The sequence below is a fragment of the Oryzias melastigma genome, linkage group LG10, assembly GCF_002922805.2.
Source record: "Oryzias melastigma strain HK-1 linkage group LG10, ASM292280v2, whole genome shotgun sequence".
NCBI lineage: Eukaryota > Metazoa > Chordata > Actinopteri > Beloniformes > Adrianichthyidae > Oryzias > Oryzias melastigma.
Window position 1 is genome coordinate 18,514,928 of NC_050521.1, and position 25,494 is coordinate 18,540,421.

The 25,494-nt window shown below is 40.5% G+C and overlaps 1 protein-coding gene across 4 annotated transcripts; it reads right to left on the reverse strand.

The window, feature by feature from the left end:
- Nucleotides 1-459: 459 nt before the first annotated feature.
- ankhd1 (ankyrin repeat and KH domain containing 1) lies at nt 460-24,853 on the reverse strand. 4 transcript variants are annotated; one of them, XM_036214011.1, is made up of 40 exons: nt 24,382-24,853; nt 22,201-22,354; nt 16,762-16,918; nt 16,459-16,621; nt 16,153-16,300; nt 15,835-16,068; nt 15,604-15,698; nt 14,954-15,109; nt 14,514-14,595; nt 14,185-14,376; nt 13,974-14,083; nt 13,257-13,344; nt 12,778-12,905; nt 12,518-12,661; nt 12,333-12,435; nt 11,977-12,239; nt 11,579-11,866; nt 11,091-11,499; nt 10,859-10,998; nt 10,659-10,770; nt 10,356-10,501; nt 9,987-10,129; nt 9,329-9,542; nt 9,023-9,198; nt 8,620-8,782; nt 8,442-8,537; nt 8,235-8,351; nt 7,977-8,145; nt 7,290-7,489; nt 7,132-7,174; nt 6,810-6,939; nt 6,543-6,695; nt 6,217-6,366; nt 3,614-5,138; nt 3,351-3,516; nt 2,975-3,082; nt 1,704-1,934; nt 1,434-1,618; nt 1,191-1,358; nt 495-1,082 (listed from the first exon to the last, which is right to left on the reverse strand). In XM_036214011.1, exons 1-40 carry the CDS (start codon nt 24,658-24,660, stop codon nt 1,023-1,025), a joined length of 7,788 nt encoding a protein of 2,595 aa, XP_036069904.1. In that variant the 5' UTR covers nt 24,661-24,853; the 3' UTR covers nt 495-1,022. The 4 variants fall into 4 exon arrangements, with proteins under 4 accessions (XP_024138798.1, XP_036069904.1, XP_036069903.1 ...); XM_024283030.2 differs by having other exon boundaries at nt 460-1,082; nt 6,810-7,174; XM_036214010.1 differs by having other exon boundaries at nt 6,810-7,174; nt 24,565-24,853.
- Nucleotides 24,854-25,494: the final 641 nt, after the last annotated feature.

The window sequence follows — 25,494 nt, forward strand, 5'->3', positions numbered from 1 at the left end:
TAGATCTATCTTCATTGTCATTGAATTTCAAAATTTCAAATTAAAAGCAGTTAACAGATTTTAGGAGAAAACAAAAATATCCTAGGTTGTCATTGCAATATTTTACCACTATGTAGCAGACTTGGGTAACATGTTGCCAAGAAAACATCTCAAAGCCAAGGACTACAGATGTTACTTTTTAAATATCTTCTTAAATTGTGCCCTTTTGGACCCATTGGCGTGTATCTGAACTATTGTGGCAGTTTTATATTGCAAATTATTGATAAAATACATTTAACAACAAAATTCTGTAATACAGAAAAACATTAAGTACAGATCCATAAATCCCTTGAAGTGTAGTTCTATTAAGCTAATACTAAAAAGAGTCATCAAAACAGAAAAAAAGCTTTTAGTTTCAGAAATATTAATGTGATAAAATGAAATGATACGAGCAACACTTTCATAGAAGACCACCAAAAACATTTTTTTCAATCTTTTTATTGAATATTAAGGTAAATATTTCACATTAATACAGGCTACATAAAGTAGAGCCACTATACGACATGAAATTTACTCTCATTTTAACCCTTTTTAGTATGTAAACAATTATACATGTATTTACCACTCTAAAAGGTTCTGATTTCTCTCTTTAAGTAATCATCATCTAGATCTGGGCCGAGTTTAAATAGCTACTTCATGTTGAGACCCCTGCATCCCAAGAACAATGTATGTGGGTTTAAGTCATATTTGCTAAACTACGCAGAGAATGGATCCTGGTGAACAGGAAATCGCGCACGACTGTTCGCCTCATCAGGACACCGATAACAGCTCTAGCCCAATTTCCTTCATGGGATAGGCACATCAAAGAATGGTGTACTGGATTTCCCATTCTTCAACCAATGCTCTGAACTCTTAGGTCTACTGAAGTTAACAAGTACTTTTTATCATTTTTTTTCTTTGTCTCATTCGGTCAAACTCATCAGTTGGTAGTACATGTTTGTTTTGTGGGTCATGCTGTGTGCGGCAAATGTTTGAACTCTCGTCTAGTTGACGTGGTTCAGGTGCACGTTGCCCACATGAGGTGCCCAGGTACCAGGCCAGACCTAAAGTAGATGAGACGAGGCAGAAAATTAAAAAACAGTAACATTATCACATTCTATTATTTTATGCGAGTACAAAAACTCGTGAAGTTTAACTAAAAGAGGGCTCACCTGCTGCTGTGGGTCAGAGTTATCTGCACTGCCAGGTACAACTTTGATGATGGGGCTCCATGCAGGGTCACCTGCATGCAAACCATTGTACATTGGACCCCCTGGCCCCTCCGCCATGGGAGGATGGGGAGTCAGCATGGTGCCTCCATACATTGACATAGGCATACCCTAAACAAAGAACAAACAATTAGTAAAAAAAGAAGGAAAAAAATGCAATAAATGATCAACATAGCAATCATTTACCTTCTGGAAGTCTATGTAATTGCTGGGCAAATGCTGAGGCTGGTGGTAGTTGTTAGCAGGGTTTGCAATGCCGGTATCGTCCTGTTCCATGAGCTGGTGCTGAGAGAAGGCTGACTGATCGGGCTGCAGCTGCGGGTGCATCATGTGACTGCTCATCAGAGGCTGGGACCAACCAGACATGGCCTCTGTACCCAAACACAAAACAAAATTAGCTTTTCAATGCATGAAATCAAATGAACATCAGTGAAATTTGAAAAATGTGACTCCTACCTGAGCCGCTACCAACTCCAAAAGACCAAATGCCCCCCTGTCCAACTGAAGCCGGGTAGCTGCTTGGGAGGAGAGGTGGATTGACTGTCTGTCGGATTCGCGCTAACCGTTCTGTGCCAATAGGTGGGGGAACTTTCCGGTCTTGATGGGAGGAGTTTCCCGGCTTCGGCTGGGGAGGAGGCGCCATGGCAGAGGAGGACACTGTAGGAGGAGGCAGGACGAGGGATTCACCTGGAAGAAAAACAAAGCCACAGTGAGATTCAGAAAAATAGTCAAAGCTCAAAAACCTTAAAGACTCCTGAAAATAGTCTTTTGGTGGTTTCAGCATTTAAGGCTGCCACGACTTAGTCGCGACTAAATCGACTATTAAAAGGTCAACAACTAATTTGCTAGCCGACACGTCGTTTTTGTTTGTTTTTTCCTTGTTTTTATCTCAAAACTACAGTGGGCGCGTTCTAATGCCGGGTTTGCCATTCCCTTTGACACACATGTGCAGTGGTGCTGGTACGGGTGAGTTGTGATTTCACAGGAAGTTCTGAAAAGTGATCTTCGTCTAGGGAAGCGCAAACACAGAAAGCTCTGCAGCGGCAGTTTTACGGGTTTGAATGGATCATGTGCGGCTGTCATGACAGGCTGAATGAGGATAAACCAGAAGGGGCTTTTATTGCAGCAGGGGGCACAGTGAAAGAATGAAAGTAATACATTCTAACATCCCCCTGATTTTCTCCTTTTTTTTAAATAGATACCCCCCTTATTTTTTAAGATGCAATGCTTCAATGGGCATCCTGAGGTTTTTTATTTATAGGAATATCTTGAGTTCATAGATGTCCTTAGTGTTTTGCCTTTATAAATAGGCCTCAGTGAGCAAATATTTTGAGTGTGTTTATATGTGTCAATAGGTTTACAAAGACTTAGATATGTTTTAATATATATACGTTTTAAAGCTTTAAAAAAATAATTGCGGGTCTTTTTTTAGATTTTGTTATTGATTCAGATTGCCAACCTCATTTGATTTAAGAATTGTTTTAATGCAAAAAACAAATGAAGGAGAAAAGCTGCATGATTCATTAAATGCTTAATAGACTATTGTCTTCATTTTTAGTTAGCATATAACTTAAACACTTCCAAGTTTAAAGCTAATGATGGTAAAGATGAGTGTTTTATATCCAGTCAACACACAACCCGATTAGCCGACTAATCAAAAAAATTAATCGGAGATTAGTCGACTTAAAATAATTGTTTGTAGCAGCCCTATTAGCCTTTCCAAGTACCTGATGTGGACGCACTCCATGGGTGAGGCGAGAAGTGCTGCCTGCTGATGGAGGGTGTGCCGACCCCTCCATGACCCTGCTGCACATACATATGGCTGCCAGATATAGCTGTAAAAAAAGACAACACTTTAAATAGAGAAACACTTTAGCCTCATATGCATTTAATTTCCAAATTGATTTTTTACTCTTAAATACTTAGTGTTTAACTTTTCTTTACAACTAAAAGTTCATTTCAAACCATAATGCATCACAATGACACAAAAAGGAGAAACACCTTTTTTTAATTTAGTATAAATTAAGTCAATAAAAGGTATTTGTCACTTTTCATTCATAAAAAGGTTTGTACAACTCCATGTGAAGTAAAAATAAACATTACCCTGAGAGACAGGGCGGTAACCAGGTGCTTTGGAGCTGTCTGGTGGTGGTGGGGGCATCATATTTTCCATCTGGCCCATAACAAAGGGTGGATGGGCTGAATACGACTGCTCTGGTGGTGATCGAGTAGATAAATGGCACCCTCCCCACACTTGACTGTTTCCCCCCTGCAACATCAAGCACAAATGTTTTTTTTTTATTTAGTCAAACTGAAGCAGATTAATCAAACATGCACCCCCACCCAAACAGATTACTTCAACTCACTTGGGTGTCAAAGATGCTGCTGATGCTGAAGAGACCTGCAGGACCGAAGTTGGGGGGGATCTGCTGAGGCTTCCCTGCACCAGTGACGTGTGGCATCTGGGAGCCGTTGATGATCCCCATGTTCACAGAGACCTGGAGGGAGCCTGGAGCCTGACCTTGGGCGTGGGGTTGGGCTTGAGCGGATCCACTTGGAGCCTGGGACGTCTGGTTGGGGGTTTGTTTGAGGGACTCCTTGTTTGGGGGCACAAAGCCAGACAGCTGTTGCTGCTGCGTCTGCTGCTCAGAGAGGGAATAGTAAGGCCCTGATGGCTGCATACGATGAGAGATCCTGGGAGCGGGGGCTGAGAAGTGAGGAACTGTGTTGTTGGGGTGTGCAACCCTGGGGGAGAGGATGGGAGCCGGCGCTGTAGGAAGGTGAGAAGTGGGCTGTGGATTAAGGAGGGGAGGAGGAGCTTCAGACGACGGCACAGAAGATGGAGGAGGCGGCAGCTGCTGTCGAGGCTCTGACTTGGAAACTAAGGTCATGGCGGGAGAACTGAAGCCGACAGAGTTGATGCTCTCGCTGACGGACACCGTCTGACTCTCTCCATGAAGAGGCAGCTTGTCTTTCCCAGGAGGGGCAACAGCACTGGGCTCCGTTTTAGCGGGCTGGGCAGGGGCCTGAGAAATGGGTCCTACTGGCTCCAGAGAGGTGTTTGCCGTTGTGGTGGAACTGTGATGTGCAGGAGAAGCTGTGCTGGCTACTGTATTACTACCACTGCATGGGGCAGCAGAAGACACAGGGGTGGCACCAGCAAGTTTGGGGTCAGGGGCAAAGAGCTGCTTCCGAACAGACGAAGGAGTGGGGACACTCTGCTGTGGGTTATACGGAGTAGGATTTGTGGGATGAGGCGATGCTGCGGATGTGTTGGGCGCACAAGTGGTGGTCATGTTGGAGGTGGTGACTGCCGTTCCTGAGCTGGCTGTGACGCTGTGCTCGCTGTGGGCTGAGTTGGATCTGGCCTGGGCACCTGCGTTGTTGGCTCCTCCGTTGTGTTTTGGGGAGCTGTTAGCACTGCCGGGACTTACAGGACGGACAGGGAAGGGACCCCAGGTACTGGATTGGGGGGAGAAGGTGCCACCAAACTGAGCCATAGGTAGACGAGGATGTCTGATTTGGTGCATCGTCTGAGCCAGCAGGGCCAGCTGAGGGTGCGCGTATGCCAGGGGAAGAGACACTGGGAAAGGCTGTCTGATGTTTGACGAAAGCCCCTTCCCAATCTTCCCTGCAGACTGAGAGGAGGATGAAGATGTGGAGGGGGGCTGGAACGTAACACAGGTGGATGTAACCAATGAGCTTAAAGCCTTTGTGCTGGTGGTTGAGCCACTGGTGGTCCCTGCGGTAGAAGAAAAGGATGCTGGGGCTGCTTTAGAGCCTGGGGCCCTGATGTGGTTTCGGGGAATTAGATCCTCAAGCTCCTTGGCTGGGTCTTGGATTAGAGCGTTGATCAGCTGGACTGCATATCGTGTAGACTCCGTCCCTCCTCTGAGAGGACAAACACAAAAGTTTTTTTTTTAATATGTTATGACTATAAAGAAAGTACATCAAATGTCTGAACAGTAAGGAATAAACTCCAATTCTAGGGGGGTTCCAAACCAACCACACTAGTAAAATGACCACGGTGCACAATCAGCACATAAAGAGCTATTCACTAAAACAGAACTAATATGACCAGAGTAAAGCAACTTCTACTGTTGATCTGAGCTGAATTTGGTCGTAGTGAAGGTGGAGCACAGTAAACTAATTGTCTACCCAGGAGAAAAGGCAGCGTAAACTTGTACAACACAAGGTAGTCAGAACATTTTGTAGTGTTGCATGGATAAGACACTTTTCTTCAGTACAACTGAGTTTTGTGTGTTGGTTGTTTGTTAAACAGGCACTGTGAGTTAGCATTGTGTGGCTGTAAGCGAGTTGTTTTCAAATAAATGGGTACAGCTAGTAACATCTAGTAAAGTTCATTAAACTTTCTGGGTACCAGTAGCTGTCACACTCCATATTCTTTCATCTATATACTAGGTGACTCTGTCCTTAAGAATTTTCTAGAGTTTTTTCAAGTGTTGTAGCGTAGAGTGCGTTTTATGAAAAGCAACACCTCAGTTTCTATTGTCTTAGTGCTTACATTCAACAAAACCCAGCAGATAACGTTTTCTGGATTGTCCACTGCTCTCTTTTATCTTACAAACTAAACAGTCTGCACACAAATACAGAATGGATTTACTGAAAATCTAAATTATATTGTATGCAAGCTTCTTGTTAAATTGCCATGTCTTCCCTGTAGTTAGTCTTTTTTGGTGCCCACATTCATGCTGCACTAGACACCTGCTCAACTGTATTATTTAGCGTAAACCTCTAAAGACTAATATTGGAACTCTGTGCCAAGTTGGTACCGGTACAGACATATGTGGTTCTACCAGTACTGTATAAAAACTTGGATTTCAGTGCTTTATTTCAGCCTTTTGCTTTAGACACATCACCTTTCAGTTTTACTGTACAACTCTAGCCAATCATTTTACTGTATTAAAAGTGCAAAAAGATCTGATATCCAAAGATGACTATTTTTTACCTGATAGTAATCATTCTCTCTCCATTCTTGTCCTTCTGTTTGTCCACGTCAATATGAGCTCCTGTCACGTCTTGAATAGCCGTGATGTTGCAGCCTCCTCGACCCATGATCCGAGACACAACAGAAGCTGGCACAGAGAGCTTCTTTGATCTTAAAAAAAACAACAGCAAGAGGGAAAGGTTAACTGCAAAATATATGCTTTATTTTACTGTTCATTCAAATTTAAGGTTTTAAGTAAAAAAAAATAAATAATAATAATTTTTGTTAAAAATAGCTATCATTTTGTTTTTAGGAAATAAAAAATGAGGACAAAGCAGTGAACTGACCTTCTGACCACCTCTTTCCACCCTTCATCTCTTTTTTGGATTCTCTTTGGACTCGTGAGGCTGTGCTTGGTGTTGGGCGACGTGACGGGAAGAACCATGGTTTTGAACGGCGAAGGCAAAGAGTTTGAGGTGGAGTCGTTTGCATCTGGAGCTCTGTGAGAGAACAGACAGGGCGTGTCTTCATTTTGCATCAGCGTCTCATGACCCACCGTTTGCAGAGGGACTGACACAATCAATAAAACATCAGTTTCGGCTAAGCTGGCTTACTTCTGCAGAGGCTTTGAGATGGAGACCGTGATCTTATTGTCCACTTTGCTGTCAGCTTGCGGCTGAGGACAGTGTCTCTTCTCTGGGCCAGGCATGGGGGCCTGGGAGGGCGCTGCTCCTGAGGAAGGGGCTGAGGATGAGGAGGATGAGGAAGAAGAGGAAGAGGAGGAGGAGGAGGCGAAGGAGGTGAGGTCAGGGAGGTAGTTGAGCTCCTGACTCTTCCCACCACTGCTGCTGCTCTCGCTGGCACAATCGGTGCTGTCCAGCGGGTCAGAATCGCTGTTGCCACCCGTCACGCCCCCACCCCCACCACGTGGCTCACCATGGATCTTGTTCTTGTCAGCTTTGTGTTGTGCTAACACAACCTAAGAGATAAAAAAAAAGTTACATTTCTCACTTAATTTTTACACTTCATGACACCTCAGTTTGTAAAACTGAACAATTGGCTTCAATGCAAAAAGAAGACTTATTAATATTTACCTGGGGGTCTTGTAATATGATCGGTTCACTTGGTGCTGAATCTTTAGTCTTGTTCTTTTTGTTCTTGCGATTGGTGCTTGGGGTAGTAGCCACGTTTGCTCGCTTTTTACCAAAGGCTGTAGTGAATGTGGGGGAGGTGGCTGATATGCCAATGGTGGTGGTGGTGGTTGCACTCGGAGGTTCGATGGGAACATCAGCTTCTGGAATTAAAATCACACAAGCCAAAATATGAACGTTGTGCTCAATGAGCTCTACATATTTTACAAACTGACAGTGATCACTCTCTATTATGTGGTTCACTTTTTGCGGCCCTGTAGTTTTGCATGCTTTTTTTGTCAGCTTTTCACAGCATTTTGTATTCTGCGACCTTGTCAGTTTTATTTCCTGTACAGATTGGTGATATAAATCTCTAATTGTCAGCAGATTTTTGTTTTCCTTATAAAATACTGAACTTGTTCTTTTATAACAGTTGAACTTTGAGTGCTAAAACAAAAGAAAAGCGTGAAAATATCAATGTATGTCTGAGAAATGTGTATAAAATGTGTAGTGGGAGGTTATACAGCCTTTAAACTACTATTAAAATAATAAAAAATACAAATAAAAACCAGACTACTTCATATTTTAAGTGTTGAAAGTTACTTTTAGAAAGTAACCCTGCAATAAATAGTGAAAGGTGTTGGGGGTTACCATCAGCTGAATCTTCCTTCTGGTCCTGCATCTCAGAGGACTCCTCCTTCGTTTTCTGTCCCTCTTCTTCCTCCAACTTCCTCTTTTGCTCCTCCTTTTTCTTCTTGCGTTTCTCCTTTCTCTTCTCCCGCTTTGCAGCCAGCGCCTGCTTCTTGCTCTCTTCTCGAGACTGTTACGATACAAAATAAAAAGTAATTAAAAAAAACACATCATTCAAGCTATTAAAAGTTTTAAGCAAGAAAGATCATCCAACGTTACCTTCTCCAAGTCCAGCTCCTTCAGAAGAATGCTAGCATTTTTGTTGGCTTCAGCTGCTTGCTGATCTTTAGCTTTGACAATGGTCTCCATACATTGGTGGCACTTCTTTAACAGCTCCTGCAGGAAACATACACATTTATTGATCTGCAAAGGTCCTGATAACATCCTTTTTTCTTGATAGAAAGTGGAAAAAAGAATTCTATTTACCTTGTCAGCGATGGTAGCGATGTATCTCATACACTCAATGTCTGATGGGAACTGGTTGACTTCCTTCACAAGATACTGAACCACCTTTACGTGACCCTAAAATAATAAACACTAAAGTTAACCACAGGACCACCATAATGTAACCTGATGCAGCGCTTCCAGTTTACACCCTACATACCTTGCGAAAAGCAGCCATAAGTGGGGTGATTTTGCGGTTGTCAGCTGCGTCCACATCGGCACTGGCGTGTACAAGGAGCTGAACGACTTCAAAGTGACCACCGTTTGCTGCCAACCAAAGAGGAGTGTTCCCTTTCTTGTTTCGTACATCAATATGAGCGCACCTAAAAATCAGGAAAGAGGAAGCACAGGTGAAAACTTTATACATTACTATGCAGAATCAATGTAAGAACTCAAGTGACATTGAGCTTGAAGGGAATTCAAGGCAACTTGGAGAAGGAGAGGTTGATAATGCAGGAAAAAGGCAATGGTAATGTGAGAGAATATAATTCCAATAGCAAAAAGTTCTATTTATGAAAAAAATATGTTTTTTTGCTAAATAGAACAAGTGTTGCCGTCCTCACCTGTTAATGAGCAGCTCACAGAACTTGTAGTGGCCCTTGTCAGCAGCAATGGTTAGGGCAGTGTCTCGAGATGAGGGGACAGGGGGGGCATTGACGTCAGCACCTTTGTCCAACAGGACACGGCCCACTTCCGCATAACCTCCAGACGCTGCTTCCATCAGAGGAGTCAAACCAGTCTGTTTGAAACAAGAATCAATTATTAAAATGTGCAGCAGATATACACTAAAGTAACAATTCAACTTGAATATGATCTAAATCAATAAAAGGTCACTTGTGCAAACGCATGAGGAAGACTCCTCCCCTCACCTTGGCCCGATGCTCAACGTTGGCCTTGCGATCGAGCAGCAGGCTGACAACCTCAGCTCGCCCCTGAAAGCAGGCTAAAGTCAAAGCGGTGTTTCGGTTGGTCTCAATCTGGGCGTTGATGTCCGAGCCCATATCCAGCAGGAGCTTCACCGCTGGCACATGACCGTTCATCGCAGCCAGCATCAGCGGAGAGATCCCCAGCTTACTGCCGGTCCTGTTAATAGACAAAATAATTAACACAAATAATCATATTATTGGTTTGATACAATATTTGGATTTTAAATGTAAAACAGAGATTCTGATCTACTACAATAAAAGTAAATGTACAATATTTCTGAGCAATAACTACATTAAACTTTAATATTTAGACTGACACTAACTGGTGTCTCCTATATTCAAATGTGGTGTGTAGTGAAGCGCTGAGTTTTTTTAACCTTGCAGTGGGGTCATCATGCTGCTGCTAACAGTGCACAGTGACATGACCTTTTCTGATAGTACCCTAAAAGCATACTTGCTTTTGCAATCATTTAGGTTATTTTATTTATATCCAACTCATTTGTGCATTTCTTCAAAATGTCACTTTGCATTGCAGAAAAGGTGATTATGGGTAAATGCTGTGATGTTATGCCACAACTGTAATTTGGCCGTCATCACTCACCTGGAGTTGATCTCGGCTCCAGCGTTCAGGAGTATCTTGATGATATTGACATATCCCCCAGAAGCAGCCAAGCTCAGAGGTGTGTAGTCTGAAACGTTGCGATGTTCCTTGTTGGCTCCACGCAGCAGCAGCAACTCCACAACCTGTTTCAAAGCAAACCAACGTAAACAAATTTGAAAAAATATTTTCATATGGAGCTCATTTTCTCAAGTTTATAGAGATTTTGTATTTCACGTGTCATAGTTGAGGTCCATCGGAAACACCCGGCCTGCTAGACCATTTCATATTGTGTTGTTACATGTGTTATATAGTGTGTCAGCTGCCTTGCTTCAAGTAAGAAATTGTCAAAATTGATTAGATTGTGTCTACCTCTTGGCGTCCCCCAGAGCAGGCCAGCGAGAGGGGCGTGTCTTTGGTTCTCTCCGACTGGGCCTCGATGTCGCCGCATTTGTCAAGCAGCACCTCAACCACTCCCACGTGGCCAGCAGTGGCTGCCAGGATCAAAGGGGTAAACCCTGTGGAAAACAAACACACATTTATTTACGATTTATCTTTGACTTCCAAGAAGTTTCTAACTTCACAATTATAATGAATTGGAAATTGCCATGATCTGGAATAAATTTGAATTGTGTCTGTTGTAGTTATAGTTTGATTTTATGTTTTTATTTTTACCTTTCTTATCCCGGTGCTCAATGTTGGCTCCCCGTGCGAGGAGGACAGACACTAGCTCCTCGTGTCCCCCTGCACACGCTAGCGTCAACGCCGTGTCGTGATTACTCTCCGTCTGCGAAGAAAAGGTCACCTCTTTAGAATGCAGGTTTCTGTTAGTTTAAATCAAACATCAGTCATCTTGAGCTGGCTTTGCATCTTACATGTGCATCAATGTCGACAGACGGGTACAAGGGCAGGACAGAAGGGGGAGATGTGATGTTTGCAGGCGTCTGCGCAGGTGGCTGGGAGAGGGGCGTGGGTGAAGTTGTAGTGTTCAGCATGGGCACGCGACTGCTCACAGCTGCAATAAAAAAAAAAAAAAAAGGAAATTATCACTTTAGTTTTACCTTTAAGTAGAATTTTATTTGTGCTTGTGTAGAGATTCATACGTACCTGCCATGATGTCATCCAGTGTGTCTGTGAGCGTCTGCGCAGGTGTAGCTACCATCAGCCCATCCGGAGCCTGCTGCGGTATCATTCCTGGACCAAGCCCAGCGAGTTGTTGACCCTGACCCTGCTGCTGACCCAGCATCTGTTGCCCCACCAGCACCCTCTGCAGCTCTGGGCTTGTACTGCCTGTGTAGTCTGCAGGGTTGTAATCCGGCAGGGGTTGGATTGGGACAAAAGGAGCCTGAAGAGGTGGAGGAGGAGGCTGAGGCTGAGTCTGTGGCGAAGGAGGAAGAGGAGGCTGCTGCTGTGGTCCATCCCTTTTGATGATTGAGCCAATGTTAGGAAGTTTGGGATAGTCGTCGTCCTCGCCGTCGTCATCTGAACCCTCCTCTTCATCGTCATCTTCCTCTTCCTGAGAGCAAACAACATTCATAAAAGATCTGTCGAATTTCAAGAGGGTTTAGTCTACAAAAACAAACTAAAGCGTTTACCTCTTCCACATCCTCCCCTGGCTGGTCTTCTAGCTCCTCATCTTTGTTGGCCTCTTCATCCGTGTCGGAGCCAGTGTGCGCCTGAACAACTGCCGTGGAGAGAAGGAGCCCGGGGTCTGTCGCTGTGATCCCAGGCCCCGGGCCCGGGCCCTGGCTTTGCCCCGCCTCCTGATCTTCCTTTAAGCCCTTTGCCTCCATGTACTCTTTGGTGAACTGTTGCTGTGTTTTCAACTGCAGCCGACGTTCCACCTTCTGCAGCTCCTTCAAGATTTTCTTCTTCTTCTGCACCTAAGTAAATAACACTCAGTTATTTCATACAAGTATTGTGGTTTTGTTTTCTTGTGTGGATACTCTCAAATAGAAACCAAAAATTCAGACTGGTATAAGACGAATTGTACCTGCTCCTCTCTGCTCTTCTTTAGCTCCTCAATCTTGTCTTTGGTGAGCGGCTCCCCCTGAATAAGCTCTAATGATTGTAGCTGAGCCTTTTCAATAGCGCTAATTCTCTGGCCCAGCTCATTTAGCTTTCCCTCCGTTTCCTCCACAATGCACTCCAGAGGTTGGCACAAGTGGAAGGGTGGCAGAGGCTCTGCTTCAGACCCCCGTCCGACAGAACTGGGGACACCGGGCTGCAGGGCTGCTTGTCTCTGTTTAGACACGCCTATATTTATAGAGATTAAGGTAAAGAATTAGAAACACACAAACAACTAAACACATTTGAAGTCTGATTCCTATATCATTTGCAGTAGTTTACCTTTGCTGGAAATGGGTGGGGGTGTGGAGATGTTTGATGGGGCTCTGTCGGGCTCCTGAGGGGGTACTACCATGGCGAGAGCTTGGAATGGAACACGAGGAACCTGCAGCAACACACATGTAAGTATGTCTCTACAGCAGTAAAATGATGACTGCTGGGTAAAATGAATTATCCTGCAAAAGTACCTGAGAGGCGTCTTGTGATGGGGGTGTGAACTGGGATAGGTCAGGAGCTGGTACAGACAGGATGTTGTTGGGGTAATCCAACAAGTAGGACACCACATTAGTGTGGCCACCCTTAGCAGCTTCAATTAGCATGGTTGAACCATCCTAGAAGAAACAACCATCCAGTTTTATTTTTGTGTGGCTTTTTTTTTTAATATTGCAATTGATATTCATAATTAAACCCAAAATATTTCATAATGTGTAAGTAAAGATAGCATTACTTTGAGTCTGTGCGTAGGATCTGCCCCGTGTGCCAACAGCAACTCCACCACAGCCAGATGCCCTCCAGCACAGGCCAGGGAGACCACTGTGTGATCATTGTTGGCAGTAGCCCTGTTGACATTAGCACCTAAAAAGTAGAAACACATAGTCAAGCTCAGAAACTTCCCACAAGATAAGCAACTAAAACATCTTTTTTTTTTGCATTTTTAAGACAATTGCAAGAAGTAACTCAGAAGTTGTCATTTATTTCCCTAAAACGTTCAGGGTGAAACAAGAAATCTTTCATTTTTTATATTTTTCTTAAACTAATATATTCATGCAACATTTTCAGCACACAAATGAGAATGAACGACATATTACATTTTGATTACTAATCTCTTTAGGCATAAATTGACATTTTTAAGGGTTTTGGGGTTAAATCTATGACAAATAAAAAACTGTAAGTGCAGGGTCAACCCAGAAACAACCGCCAACTTACCTTTGCTGATAAGAAACTGCACAGTGCAGAGATGCCCCGCCCTTGCTGCCTTCATGAGGGGTGTCCGACCGCCTTCTGATTCATGCTCCTGCAAAAAAACATGGAAGATGCAGCAGTTTTATTATATAATAATAACTGTTTTTGACATTTTAACAACTAAAATACCCTCTTGCGCTTATAAACTCAAAAGAAAGTATTTATCATATTTTATTTCACATCTAAGATGGTATAATGATCCACTGATTAAAATATATGACGCTGTTTTGTCTGAATGGAGGAGTTCATACAGTCCTAAAGCTGGTTCTACTATGTTAATATAACATTATACACATTTTTACCTATTTGTCAAACACATAGCAGTATAGTTGGATTCTTGAGAGTAAATATTTAAACCAGTAAAGGATTTGAAAACACTCAACAGTAAAACTGACATTTCAGAACGGTTTAACAGTTAACCTCTTTTTAACCCAACCCATTTAACGCCTGGTGTAATTATATCAATTACTTGGTATTGTGTTGTAACAAATCTGTCACTCTCAAGAGGACCGCTGTTATACGTGGTAATTATCTGATGTCCTTCCTCATACAAATAAAAGAATATTAAATGCAAACCATCGCTCCATCCAGAGCAACAATAAACAAGTGAGAAGCTTTAAGTTTCCATTCTTTAAATTTTAGCTTTAGTCAAAAAATGGAGGGGAATTTAAAATGACATACCAAGTTGGCTCCAGCTTGCAGCAGCACATCAGCCACATCAGTGTGCCCATTCTCACATGCATAGGTCAATGCTGTGTCCCCTGTTGCTGTGGTGGCATGAACATTGGCACCTGAATGAAGGGGGGAAAAAAGGCAAGACAAATATTTTAGCTATATAAACAAATTGCATTGTTTAAGCAGACTTCTTCACTTTTTGGGGTCTTTTTCTCACCTGCAGCAAGGAGGTACTTGACCAGCTCCAGATGGCCTTCCTGTGCAGCTTCCATCAAAGGAGTGGAGCAGCCCAACTCAATATCAGCTCCCGCTTTAATGAGGAAGTCGGCTACTTCCAAAAAGCCTCCGCAACATGCCAGAGTCAAAGCAGTCTCCTGGGTCTCCTCTGTCTGGGCGTTGATGTTTGCACCTGGACAACAGAAGTGAAGTCAGCAACTCAACTTTTTTGATAACAGCTTGAACACCACAAAGATAGTAATAATTAGATGTATTTTTTGATAAAGAAGGAAAGGTTTTGTTTGTAGATGTAACAACAAAGCTTCTCACCTTGAGCTAACAGAAGGGCTACCATCTCTTCGTGACCTTCTCTTGCTGCTTCCATCAGTGGAGTGTAGCCTTCATCATTAACCTGGACATTAAAATATCCATCATTAGCTTTGAAAGTGAACTCACAAAAAAGTTAAGATCAGAAAAAAAGGTTCACTTCTGTATTACTAATAGTAATGTGGTATGTGGCGTCATCACATAGGCATTTTTTTCCATTTTTCCTCAGACACAGCAGTTTAAGCAGTCCCCAGTCATGGGACATTGACAGACAAAGGCTAGGAAAACAAAAAATGTGATTTCAACTTCTACAAAATTAAAAAAATCCTGTTCAAAGCTGCAACTTGAAATAAAAGGTTTAAACTTGCACCCTCCTAAATACCGCCCTCTCTCTCTTTTGTCAATCCTTTTAGGGGTGAGTCCCTTTTTGTCTTTCTTTTTACCTCTTCCAAATTGGCACCTCTCTCAATGAGCAAGGCTGCTAGCTCCACGTGTCCTCCACACGCAGCCAGGGTGAGGGGCGACTCAAAGGAATCAGCTGGCATGTTGACCTGTGCACCGCTGTCCAACAGCAGTCGCGCTACCTCCACGTGGCCGTCCTGGGACAGAGAGACGCATGAATAATGTAGAGATAAGCACCTGAACAAATGTACAGAATAGTCTCTGGAAAAACCTAAAATTATGCCCATTTTAAGGCTTGACCACTAAACAGTTTATTCTTCAACAATTCTTGCAGTTTTGTTTCTTTAAGCAATAGTTGGTTTATCTTGGCCTTTTTTCCACATTGATTTACTATTGAAAACAGTCACAATCCAATCCACAATATACTTAATAATGATCTTTTAGATACTATAAATGTAACATTTGGAGCATACCTACATAGTTTATTTTATGAAGTTTATGTTAGAAAAACGGATTAAAACTAATGGGCTTTACAGAAGAGCATCAATTATTTCCTCTACAATACAAAAAAATCATGAAAAATTAACGAAAAATATGAGAATTTTAATGACAAAAATTATGTTTTAAGCTTAAAATCAACTCAAGTTTATTTTTCCCTAATCAAGTTTGTTTTTTCAGATCAGAGACTCACCATGCAAGCCTCCATTAGTGCTGTGTGCATCTCATCCGTTTTATGCTCCTGATCCGCTCCAGCCTCCAAGAGAAAGCGCACCATATCCAAGTGACCTAAAGAGGAGAAATTAGAAACGTTTTAAAGCATTAGCAAAGATGGGTGGACATATCGCATATTCAATTTATACAAGTACTATTAGGATCAAATGGTGGGTTAACAAGATGCATATAGACACATTAGAGCTCCCACCTTTGTAGCAGGCAAGTGTGAGGGCACTCTCCTTGAACTCGTTGGAGTGTGTGTTGATGCCGGCGCCGTACTCCAAAAGGACCCTGGCCACTTCCACATGGCCAGCGCTGGCCGCCTCCATGAGGGGAGTGTGTCCGTTCTCATTGTGATCTTCAATGTTTGCACCCTCCTTTAGCAGCACCTTTACCACATCCACAAAGCCGCCAGCACATGCATATGTCAGAGCTGTGTTGCCTGGAAAGAAGGAAAGAACGGAGACAAATTAACCAAACAGCAAAACGACAAGTAAAAGATCTTAATTTGAAGGTTTTAGTTTACCGGTGGAAGATTGTGCATTAACATCTGCTCCATGGACTAGAAGCAGCTTGACAATGTCCACATAACCTCCACTGGCAGCAGCCATAAGGGGGGTTATGTCCCCCTTGATGCCCCGATCTTCTACATTGGCATGCATGGCCAACAAAACCTAAGAGTGAAAGGTGAAATGTCCCAGATTATCAAAACACACTGGGTTTATGTTAAAGACAAAAGATCCAACTACAAATGTAAAACGACAGGTTTTGTTGGTGCAGCGGTAAAGCTTATTCTATAGTAAAATATGTGCCATGCCTTCTTCATTCTTACCTGTGCAAGTTCATAATAGCCAGCAGAGCAGGCGAGGCACAACAGGCTTTCTCCCTCTTCTGTGTGTTCGTTGACGCTCCGGCCTTCATCCAGCAGTTTGCGCACAGCGTTGACATCTCCATCTGAACACGCCTCTGCTAAACTACGGCTGAAAATAACCAAACTGCTACAATTACTGCCACTGTGACAAGTGAACAAAAACACACCTCAAATTGAGCTTCTAAGAAACAGGAAAAATCAGAGAAAGTGTGTTGGCTTTTGGAGGAGAGGGATTCATATGTAAAGTATGGATGGGATACATACTTGTCAGCTTGACCAGCGTTGAGGGTGTTTTCTGCTCTCATACGGGTCAGGGCAGCCGCAGCCTCATCCAGGGCACAGCTCACTGATGACGTCAGCCGCCGTAGCACTTCGGGGTCTGCAAAAGCTTTGCCATCGGCAGTGGACAGTTTACCGATGCCTGCCGAACACCGAGAGGGCAGAGGTGCAGAGGGCAATGCAAACCACAGGGAAGGCATAACCACACCAGGCCAGGGGAAGAAGCAAGTCCAGTCCAGCCAATCCAATCCAAGGTTAGTATCAGCACACACATGAAGGAAGAAAAAAACACCACACAAAAACACACACAAGCTCTTGTTAATATGACTTCATAAGTCTGTCACTACCTTCAATGCATCAGTAAAATAGAGATCTCTTACACAATTATTAGGAGTAAATGATGCATTAAACACGCTATAAAAATGTAAAATCAAATTTCAAGTTTGTATTTTGCACACTTTCAAATGGCCCAAGTATTTTTGGCAGTGGTAAACAGCAAGAAAAGAAAATGACTAAACCTTGTCAAATAAAATGCTGCAGATTTTTAAGAAGAATAGCACACCAGTCTAACTAACCACAAGTCACCAAGACTCATTGTAACCAGAGGTTGATGACAGGCTTGTGTGTCAGACACAAAAACCTTTTAAGCGCATGATCGAGCAGAAAAACCTCTACTTTAATACACATTTGCAAAAGTTTTAAAATCTAAGTTTGAAGAAAAAAAAACACATCAAAACCTATTAGTATGCTATTTCCAAATATTAATTGCATGGAAATTTAATAATAGACTTCACAGGTCAAATTCGACAATTTTTACTACCGTTTAAAAATGTTGGCTTCAACATACTTGGATCAACATTGTACAGAGTATTACAGATTGGCTTAAAAATTCTAATACAGGATTTAGAAACAGGTTTTCATACTTGTTCGCTAATGTACAAAATTCTACAACTAATATCCCAAACTTCAAGAAAAAAAAACTAGGAATGCAAAGGAGGTAGAGCCTTGTCATTAGTCACCATAGATTCAAGTTATTTGTTGAACTTTCAAAACCAAAACCAAAAACAAACAAGAAAAATCCTCATACGATGCAAAATAAAAATGACCAGGGAGAAAAAAACGTGGTTAAAAGCCAGTCAGAAATAACTGTAAAGGCAGCAAACTGGAGACAAACAAAAACTTGTGTTTGAAATGGAAGAATTAAAAGGTCATAACACAAAGGAAACTCTACAAATCCCCCAAAATTGCTTACTAAAGAAAATCGGTTTTATTAAGAAGTCAATAAGGTCAGACAAGACAAGAAACTTTTCCCTACAAACAACAGTTAGGCATTTTAATAAAAAAGTAAAGAACCAACGAAAGTCATCTTAAATTCACTCAGTAAATTTAACTAAAACTGTCGTCATAAATCTGCCTAAATTTTAGACTATTTTAGACTTAATGTTGTTTCTGTATCAACTGAATTGGTCCTAAAGAGTAAATAGATATTACATCTAATATCTTTTTATAAATTTCACTTGGTATTTTTATATTATAAATAATGTAAATATATATATATATATATATATATATATACACACTGTATATATATATAATTTATATCAAACATAGCACAATGATATTTTTAACTTTTTGATTTAGCTAACAATATTGTATTCCACCAATACAGATTTTATACAGAACATACAGTGTTTTAAAGTCAAAATGGACATTAGTACCTAATGTAAACTTGCTGTCTTATTTATTAAGGTGGAGGGATAAAGACTGAGGTTCCACTGTAAAGTATAAATCTTTTTATTATATGTTCACTCATACCCAGCTGCTCTCGCTCAGCTCCACCCTAAACGGTTATGTTTACACAAACAACACAACCTTTCATCGAGATGTCCTAAGATAATATGGATAAGGACAGATATATCTAGCACATTTCACAAATAAGAACACTATTCATATAAACTTTGCTTATTTTAGGGTGTAAAACTATATATTTATTAGTGAATGTACGTGTGTAGTACTTCAAAGTGTGTCAGTCCTCAGTGGGTCAAGTATTTCTTCAGTGCAGTCATGTCAATAAGGCATAGGGGCACAACCAACAAGACAAATACTGGAATAATAATTAACTAAATGAAATTACCACCCAACTACTTCCAGAAAAAGCATGTATACTTTTTTTTATTACATTTAAAAAACGTAGAATTTAGATAATAGTCTTATCTGTTAACAAGAGTCATCCATTAAATATAAAACCTTAAAAAGGGGAATGTCACTGCAATCTCTTTTTTTTTTAGAGAGCTTTGTGTATGGTATGTGAATGTATGGGCACAGGTCAGTCAAATTATACCCTACTTTTAGCAATTCTCTGGCTATGTTTCAACACTGCAGTCAGTGTACTATGGTTTAAAAATTGTGATTTCTTGCTAAAACCCCACTTTTTTCGATTAATTAGAATGACAAATTGCAAAAATGTTTACGGAATTGAAGAAAAACATTTTCCAGCAACATTTAAAATGATAAATATGAATGTGAAACAGTGTGGAATGTCTTACAGAACTGCAAGTGGAGGTTAAAAAAAAAAAAACAAGGCTTGTAATCTAGAGGTTATGAGTCAAATATTTACTGAACTGCCTTGTTGTTCTATTGAGACGCTCCACCTACAGTTAATTTAAAAAAAAAAAAAAAAAAAAGGAAATCCCTAAAATCCATTAACAGTTTACTGTTAACTTTGGGAAAAACTAAATAGATGCGATTCTTGTGGTTATCCTACATCCACAAGGGACCAGGTAATTCAAAATAACATAACAGTTATGAAAATCTTTAGCAACTTACAACTTTTTAATCCCTACAATAAGAATGAAATGGTTTTATTTATGAATAAACATTCTATGACTATAGCTGACATTGATTTTTAGTTCATGAAAGGAGGTGAAACCTTGTTTATTAATAGACTACTTCTCAGAAGTTATATATGTTAATGTCATGCTGATAAAACGTATGCAATAAAGATAGTATTCCTACTAATTTACCGCTTCCTCACTTGTTTTTGACAAAATGATTTCCTAAATATTGTGGTCTTACTTGTTTGTTCAATTCTTCTAAAACCAAGAAATAAACCATTATGTATACACTGCAGTACATCATTTAAAGATGTGCCCCAAAGGTAAAACTTGAAAACATTCAGTAATCAGAATACACTATGAAGAACATTCATGTGTCAAAGTACAAACATACAGCTTAAATATTGGCTTCAAGGTTTTTTGTTTTTTTTAACAAAGGTATTTAAAATATAAAGAACATAAAGCTTATATCACAAAATATAAAGTTTAAGATTATTTAGTGAAAAAACGCTTTGCATCTGCAGTAAAGCAAGCGTGTGACATCAAAATGCCAAATAATCTACTCCTTCATCAACGGCCTATTGAAGTTTAAGTATATTATGTTTACATTTTGTCTTTTTGGTTTCCATGATAGCATCTATCTTAACTTGTACAGAGAATAGAAGACAGTGGTCAAGGTCATCGTAGTACCAGCAGTGGTAAGAGATGCAGTCATTAATAATCCATGTCAGACTTGTCTTACAGCTGGCATGTGTTGTAATTAAGTCTGCATGACATGGTCAGTTTACTAAATGAATGATAATTCCAACAAAACAGTGTCTTGTTTATTTTTTTGTTTTATTATTCTAGGTTTAGATTCTAATTTCTCTATAATTCAATAGAAATGTGCCTCTCTGGGGCTATTTAATAGGAAAATGTGGCTCAATTAAACAATTTTATGGTACAGTTGGATACTGCTTATACTTGATTTTTTTTCAGTTTTGCATTTTTTTTTACTTTATCCTTTATTTACTCTTACCTATTACATGTGACAATTAAATTAAGCATTTTCATCCTGTCGTATTTTTAGAGCTTATGTTCGGAAGATAAATTTGGATCATACCATTGTGCAAGAATGTATATCTAAGAAAAACAACAAATAGTTTTAGGCTTGCAAACAATTTTTTTCTTAAACAAACTAAGCATTCTTATTTCATCATAATTTAATCTCTTAAATCGCTTTAAACATATTTATTTAGTTATATTTTATTTTCCGGTTTATATTTAGCCCAAATCAAAACAAACTATTATCATTTGGCAAGAAATTGACTTGTGTGCGAGAAAGATAAACCCCTCTTGCTGATCTTCACATTTCCTGCAGCTGGTTCACATGAAACTAGCAGTAAAAACTGGTAGAACACAAAATAATCAAGAGACTGACATCGATCTTAATAGGAAGACATAAACTAAATCATGTTTTTAAAAAGACAAAGCTGAAAGAATCAAGTTCAAAACTGTACCAGCTTAGGAGCAGCAAAATCTGGTGAATACTCCATATATTACCTATACATTTATTTCACCATTAGTCAGTCTAGTTCCTTCACAGCCTATGTGTAAAAGACAATGGGATAACAGTCCTAATTTTTAAATATTGTGACCAACTATACTAAAGTTCAAATTGATTTTACCAGACAAGGGCTGTATGTGTTAACAAATTTACTGCATTTTCAGAAATGACAGCGTACTTCTACTCTGACATTTATATAAAAATCCATTTCATACTATAACTTACAAAAGTAAAAGGGTCAAATCTCAACTTTTATTGTCAAGATTCTTTTTTTAAGACTTAAAAGTTTTGTTCAACAGCAGTAATAATTGCTCTTCTCCCACAGTTTTGCCAAAATTACAATTTTGACAGATTTAATTTAATCCCAATGCCATTACTCATAAATCTTTTTTAATGAACAACTGTCCCAACAGCTCCACAGACACACAACGCGTACTTAAATGAAATTTTAAAAAAGAACCAAAAAAAAATGTAATACGTATTTTTCTACTTTGCTCAGAATGTGAAAGAAATTCCAGAATCTTATAGCTGCAGCAATTCCCAACAAGGACTTCCTATATTTAACAACAAAAAATGAAAATACTCTATATTCCATAAGACAAAGATTTATTAGTATCACTGTAAAACCTTTGAAAACTCATGAGAAACAAGATTATACAAATTTCACCTCTTCTGGTACCACTAGCCTCAGAGAAAGGAGACTACAATGAGATTAGCCGTTAGCCTTTCAACGCAAGCTGTGTGCATGCTGTGGAGGCTCAAGCGTGCTTCAACGTTAATCTGCATGGTAATGTTCACAGGCCCAAACAAGGCCAGGACACCTGGCCCTACTGGATTATTCGATGCAGACCTACTTTAACTGTGATTACAGGTGCTAATTAAACATATTTTTACAAATCCCTTTCTAAAATGAAAATCTATACAAGTTTTATGAAAAGAGATAAACATACAAGAAAAAACATGTGATTTTAACTCTTTAAAGCACATGTGATAAACAAGGTGTGTTCATGTAAGAGCAGAAAACCGTTCACACAAAAGTCATACCTGCAGCTTCCAGTAGAGCTTCGAGTCGGGCCTGTGTCTCCGGATCAACAGTCCTCAAATCCACTCCGTCTGTGGCGCTGGACAAAAGCAGTTCTGATGCCGTCTTCATGATGGGGTTGTCCAAGTCCTCCTGGTCCAAAATGAATGACTCCACCTGGGAGAGACACAAAATGATCAGACATCAATTCTTGTCCTTTGCCAGCTTAAGGGTGTTAAAGTCGATTTTGGCTGCACTAATGTATTTGACAAACCGGTATTAAAAGCAAAAATAGACTTTTTGTTACCAAACCTATTTTTACTAGCTATTATTTGACCACTTAAGAAGCAATCTGTACTAAAAAGGTTATGCAAGTGTTGTCTAAATGTACTGATCTGACGAAACAAGGACTTTTTTGATTTAGTTACATCTATGAGAAGGTAATCGCCTCACAAAAGAATAATTAAATAACTAAAACAGAGCTGGTTATCTTAGATAATAAAAATATTTGCTTAAACCACAAATTACTTTTACTAAAAAGTCCATACTTAAGTCCAGCAGGGTTGATGACTGGCTATGAGTGATAATGTTGAAAGAGTCAGAATTCAGCAGTTTGGAGGAATTCAGCAATACCAGAAGCGCAGAGCACCAACATTACGTTCAAGCTGTTGTTCTGCAAGAATCTTTGTAATCAACAATGGATATCAGTGTCATGATTAATGAACTACAGATCCAAGCGTGTTGGTATCCAGAGAGCTGGAAAGACCCAGAATGGCATCTGTTTAATCCTGAAGCTCAGACTTTAGCTACAGCTCTAAGCTGAAAGTTCTCTATTGAAGTAAAAACACAAGAAGAAATGATGAATTGTCACTTTGTGCTACCAAGGAGAGAAATAACAGGAGGGATACACTGTCAATAAATTTCAATTTGTCTTTTTGGGTGGAATTAACTAATTGGATATGTTCTTATTGCTTCTCATCTACAGGGGCCAATGCTCAGACAAAAACTGACTGTCAGCTGACATCCTTGTTTGACTGTCACAGCTCTGCTTTTTCAGATGGATAATCCTTGGGACAAATGTTAGGAAAGCATACAAAAAGACAGTTCATCAAGTCCAATTGTCAGTAGTACAACATCACCAGACAATTTCAGGTTGTTTTAGACCGCAAGCTGTACACCATCCTCTTTTTATTGAAGAAAACCACATATTGGCCACTAAATATTTATAAGTTACGTGTATTTTACTCACAACGCAGGTCACAAAGTCCACTTCTGTGCTCATTTATGTTTTATTTAATTGTAATCAAATTGTTTTGACAACGTGGACAATGTGTCTCCAACCAGACTGTTAGCATTAGACATGGCTGCACAAAATAAACTCGCGTGAAAGGTGGGGTTACAGATCCCCTTTTGCGCAGAGATCAGTTTTCTTCTAACTGCGCAAATGAAATTGATGTCAACACGCTTGCAAGTATGTTTAGCAAAGATGACGAGATGCCATCACACCTGCCCTGGTGGGCGACATGGAAAGTTGAACACCTCACGACGTAAAGTCAAGTTTACAGCAGTGTTGACAAAATGATTTACCGAGGCTGAGGACCAAAATCCCAACAAGCTTATTTATAAGAACCAAATGTGGAAAATTCCACTAGCCGTGAATACGGGGGAAACTACAGAATGATCTGGACGTATATAAAAGTTAGCCGAGGGGCCATCGGAGTTAATTTACATGATTTGATAAAGTGACGTAATTGCACCACGGAAACGAAATAGCGTATATTTAGGTGGCCGTATCCGTCCGTGGGGTTGTGAGCACCATCCATTTGCTGTGGCTGAAAGGCTTTTGGAGGACTGCAAACTTGTGATGGGGTGTAGCGAGACGACAGAACCAAACGAGGCCGTCGTCGCTTCCACCCGAACTAGGCCGTGACCACAGCCTGAGCTGCATAAATAAAACATTTCAGCCGTTTGACGTGGAAAAACTGTTCGTGTCTCACCAAACACGGCCCACATTAAAAAGCCCTTAACTATCTGAAGTTACACTGGGTTCTTTTATATTACAACAAATGTTAATTTTACGTAATTTCAGCGGCCTGGGAGGGGGTGGCTGCCAACTGCGAGCTAATGTGCTAGCTAGCAATCAGCTAGCGCCAGAAGAGGAATGTTCTCTGGTACGGTTTAGCTAACTAGCTTAGCGTTGCTACCTCTGAAACCTCGTCTTCGTCGCTGCCGGATCCTGGACCAGAGGAGAGGACGGCCGCAGCCGCTAGTTTGAAATCCAGTCTTTCTGTTGCAGGTCCACCTGGTTCTCCGTACAAACGCACTTTCTTTCCACCTACACCAATCCCAATGCCCCCTAGTCCGACTCCTCCTGGTGTCGCTCCTACCCCCATCTCTGCCACTGGGGAGCGAGGAGTCACCGAGTCAATCTCGTCCTCAAAGCCGTCCGTCAGCATTGCTGTCCCGGCTACAGCATCCTGCATACTTATGTTCACGATGCGTGCGTTACAGAGCTAGCTGTTGACTCTAGGATCCGTCCGGGCGCTTTCCTGTAAGATATTTGCTTGATTTTACTTCAGGGAATCCAGAAACTCTCCCGAAGCGAGGGTTGAGGAGGATCTCTTTCCCCCAGCCATTAACTTTCTAACAACCTAACACGATTCGCACTGTTTCTCAGAAACAACGCCTCTGTTCTGAACTCGCGAAACACCATTGGCTCAAACGGAAAAAACGTCGTCGCCTATTGGCTAGAATTTTTGTCATTCACCAGTGAGACCGCAACGTCATGTTAGGTTTACCAATATCACGAGGCTGTAGAACGAACGTCAAGCACGACATGGTAGACTAATAACTTAACTAGTTGTTAGTTTCACTAGTTTGTCTGAGCCTTAGAAGGGAATTAAGGCATATACTTGTTGTATTTTTTGTATATTGTAAAATTTAACGATTAATTCCCCACACACTGTCATGTAATCATTGTAAAAGTAAAACAGTTTCTTGTGATTCCATGTGTGCTGTGATGTTATTGCAAATGTCATATTTATTTTTCGAAAAATAACGAAAAGATAAACACACTTAAAGTAAAATAATCGTTTACTTTAAATTATTGGTAGGTTTAGTTAGGACTGTCAAAAATCTTAAAAACCTGAAAACAGATATAAAGTTATAAGTTGTAAAATGCTTAAATAAACAAAAATTAATTGCCCCATTGCGATAAAAAGTAATTGGTCCCGTTTTCTGTTTCAACTGGGCCTTGTATCTAAAATGTATTATTGTTTAAAATACAAAAAATAATGACTGATGCAATGCACTATATT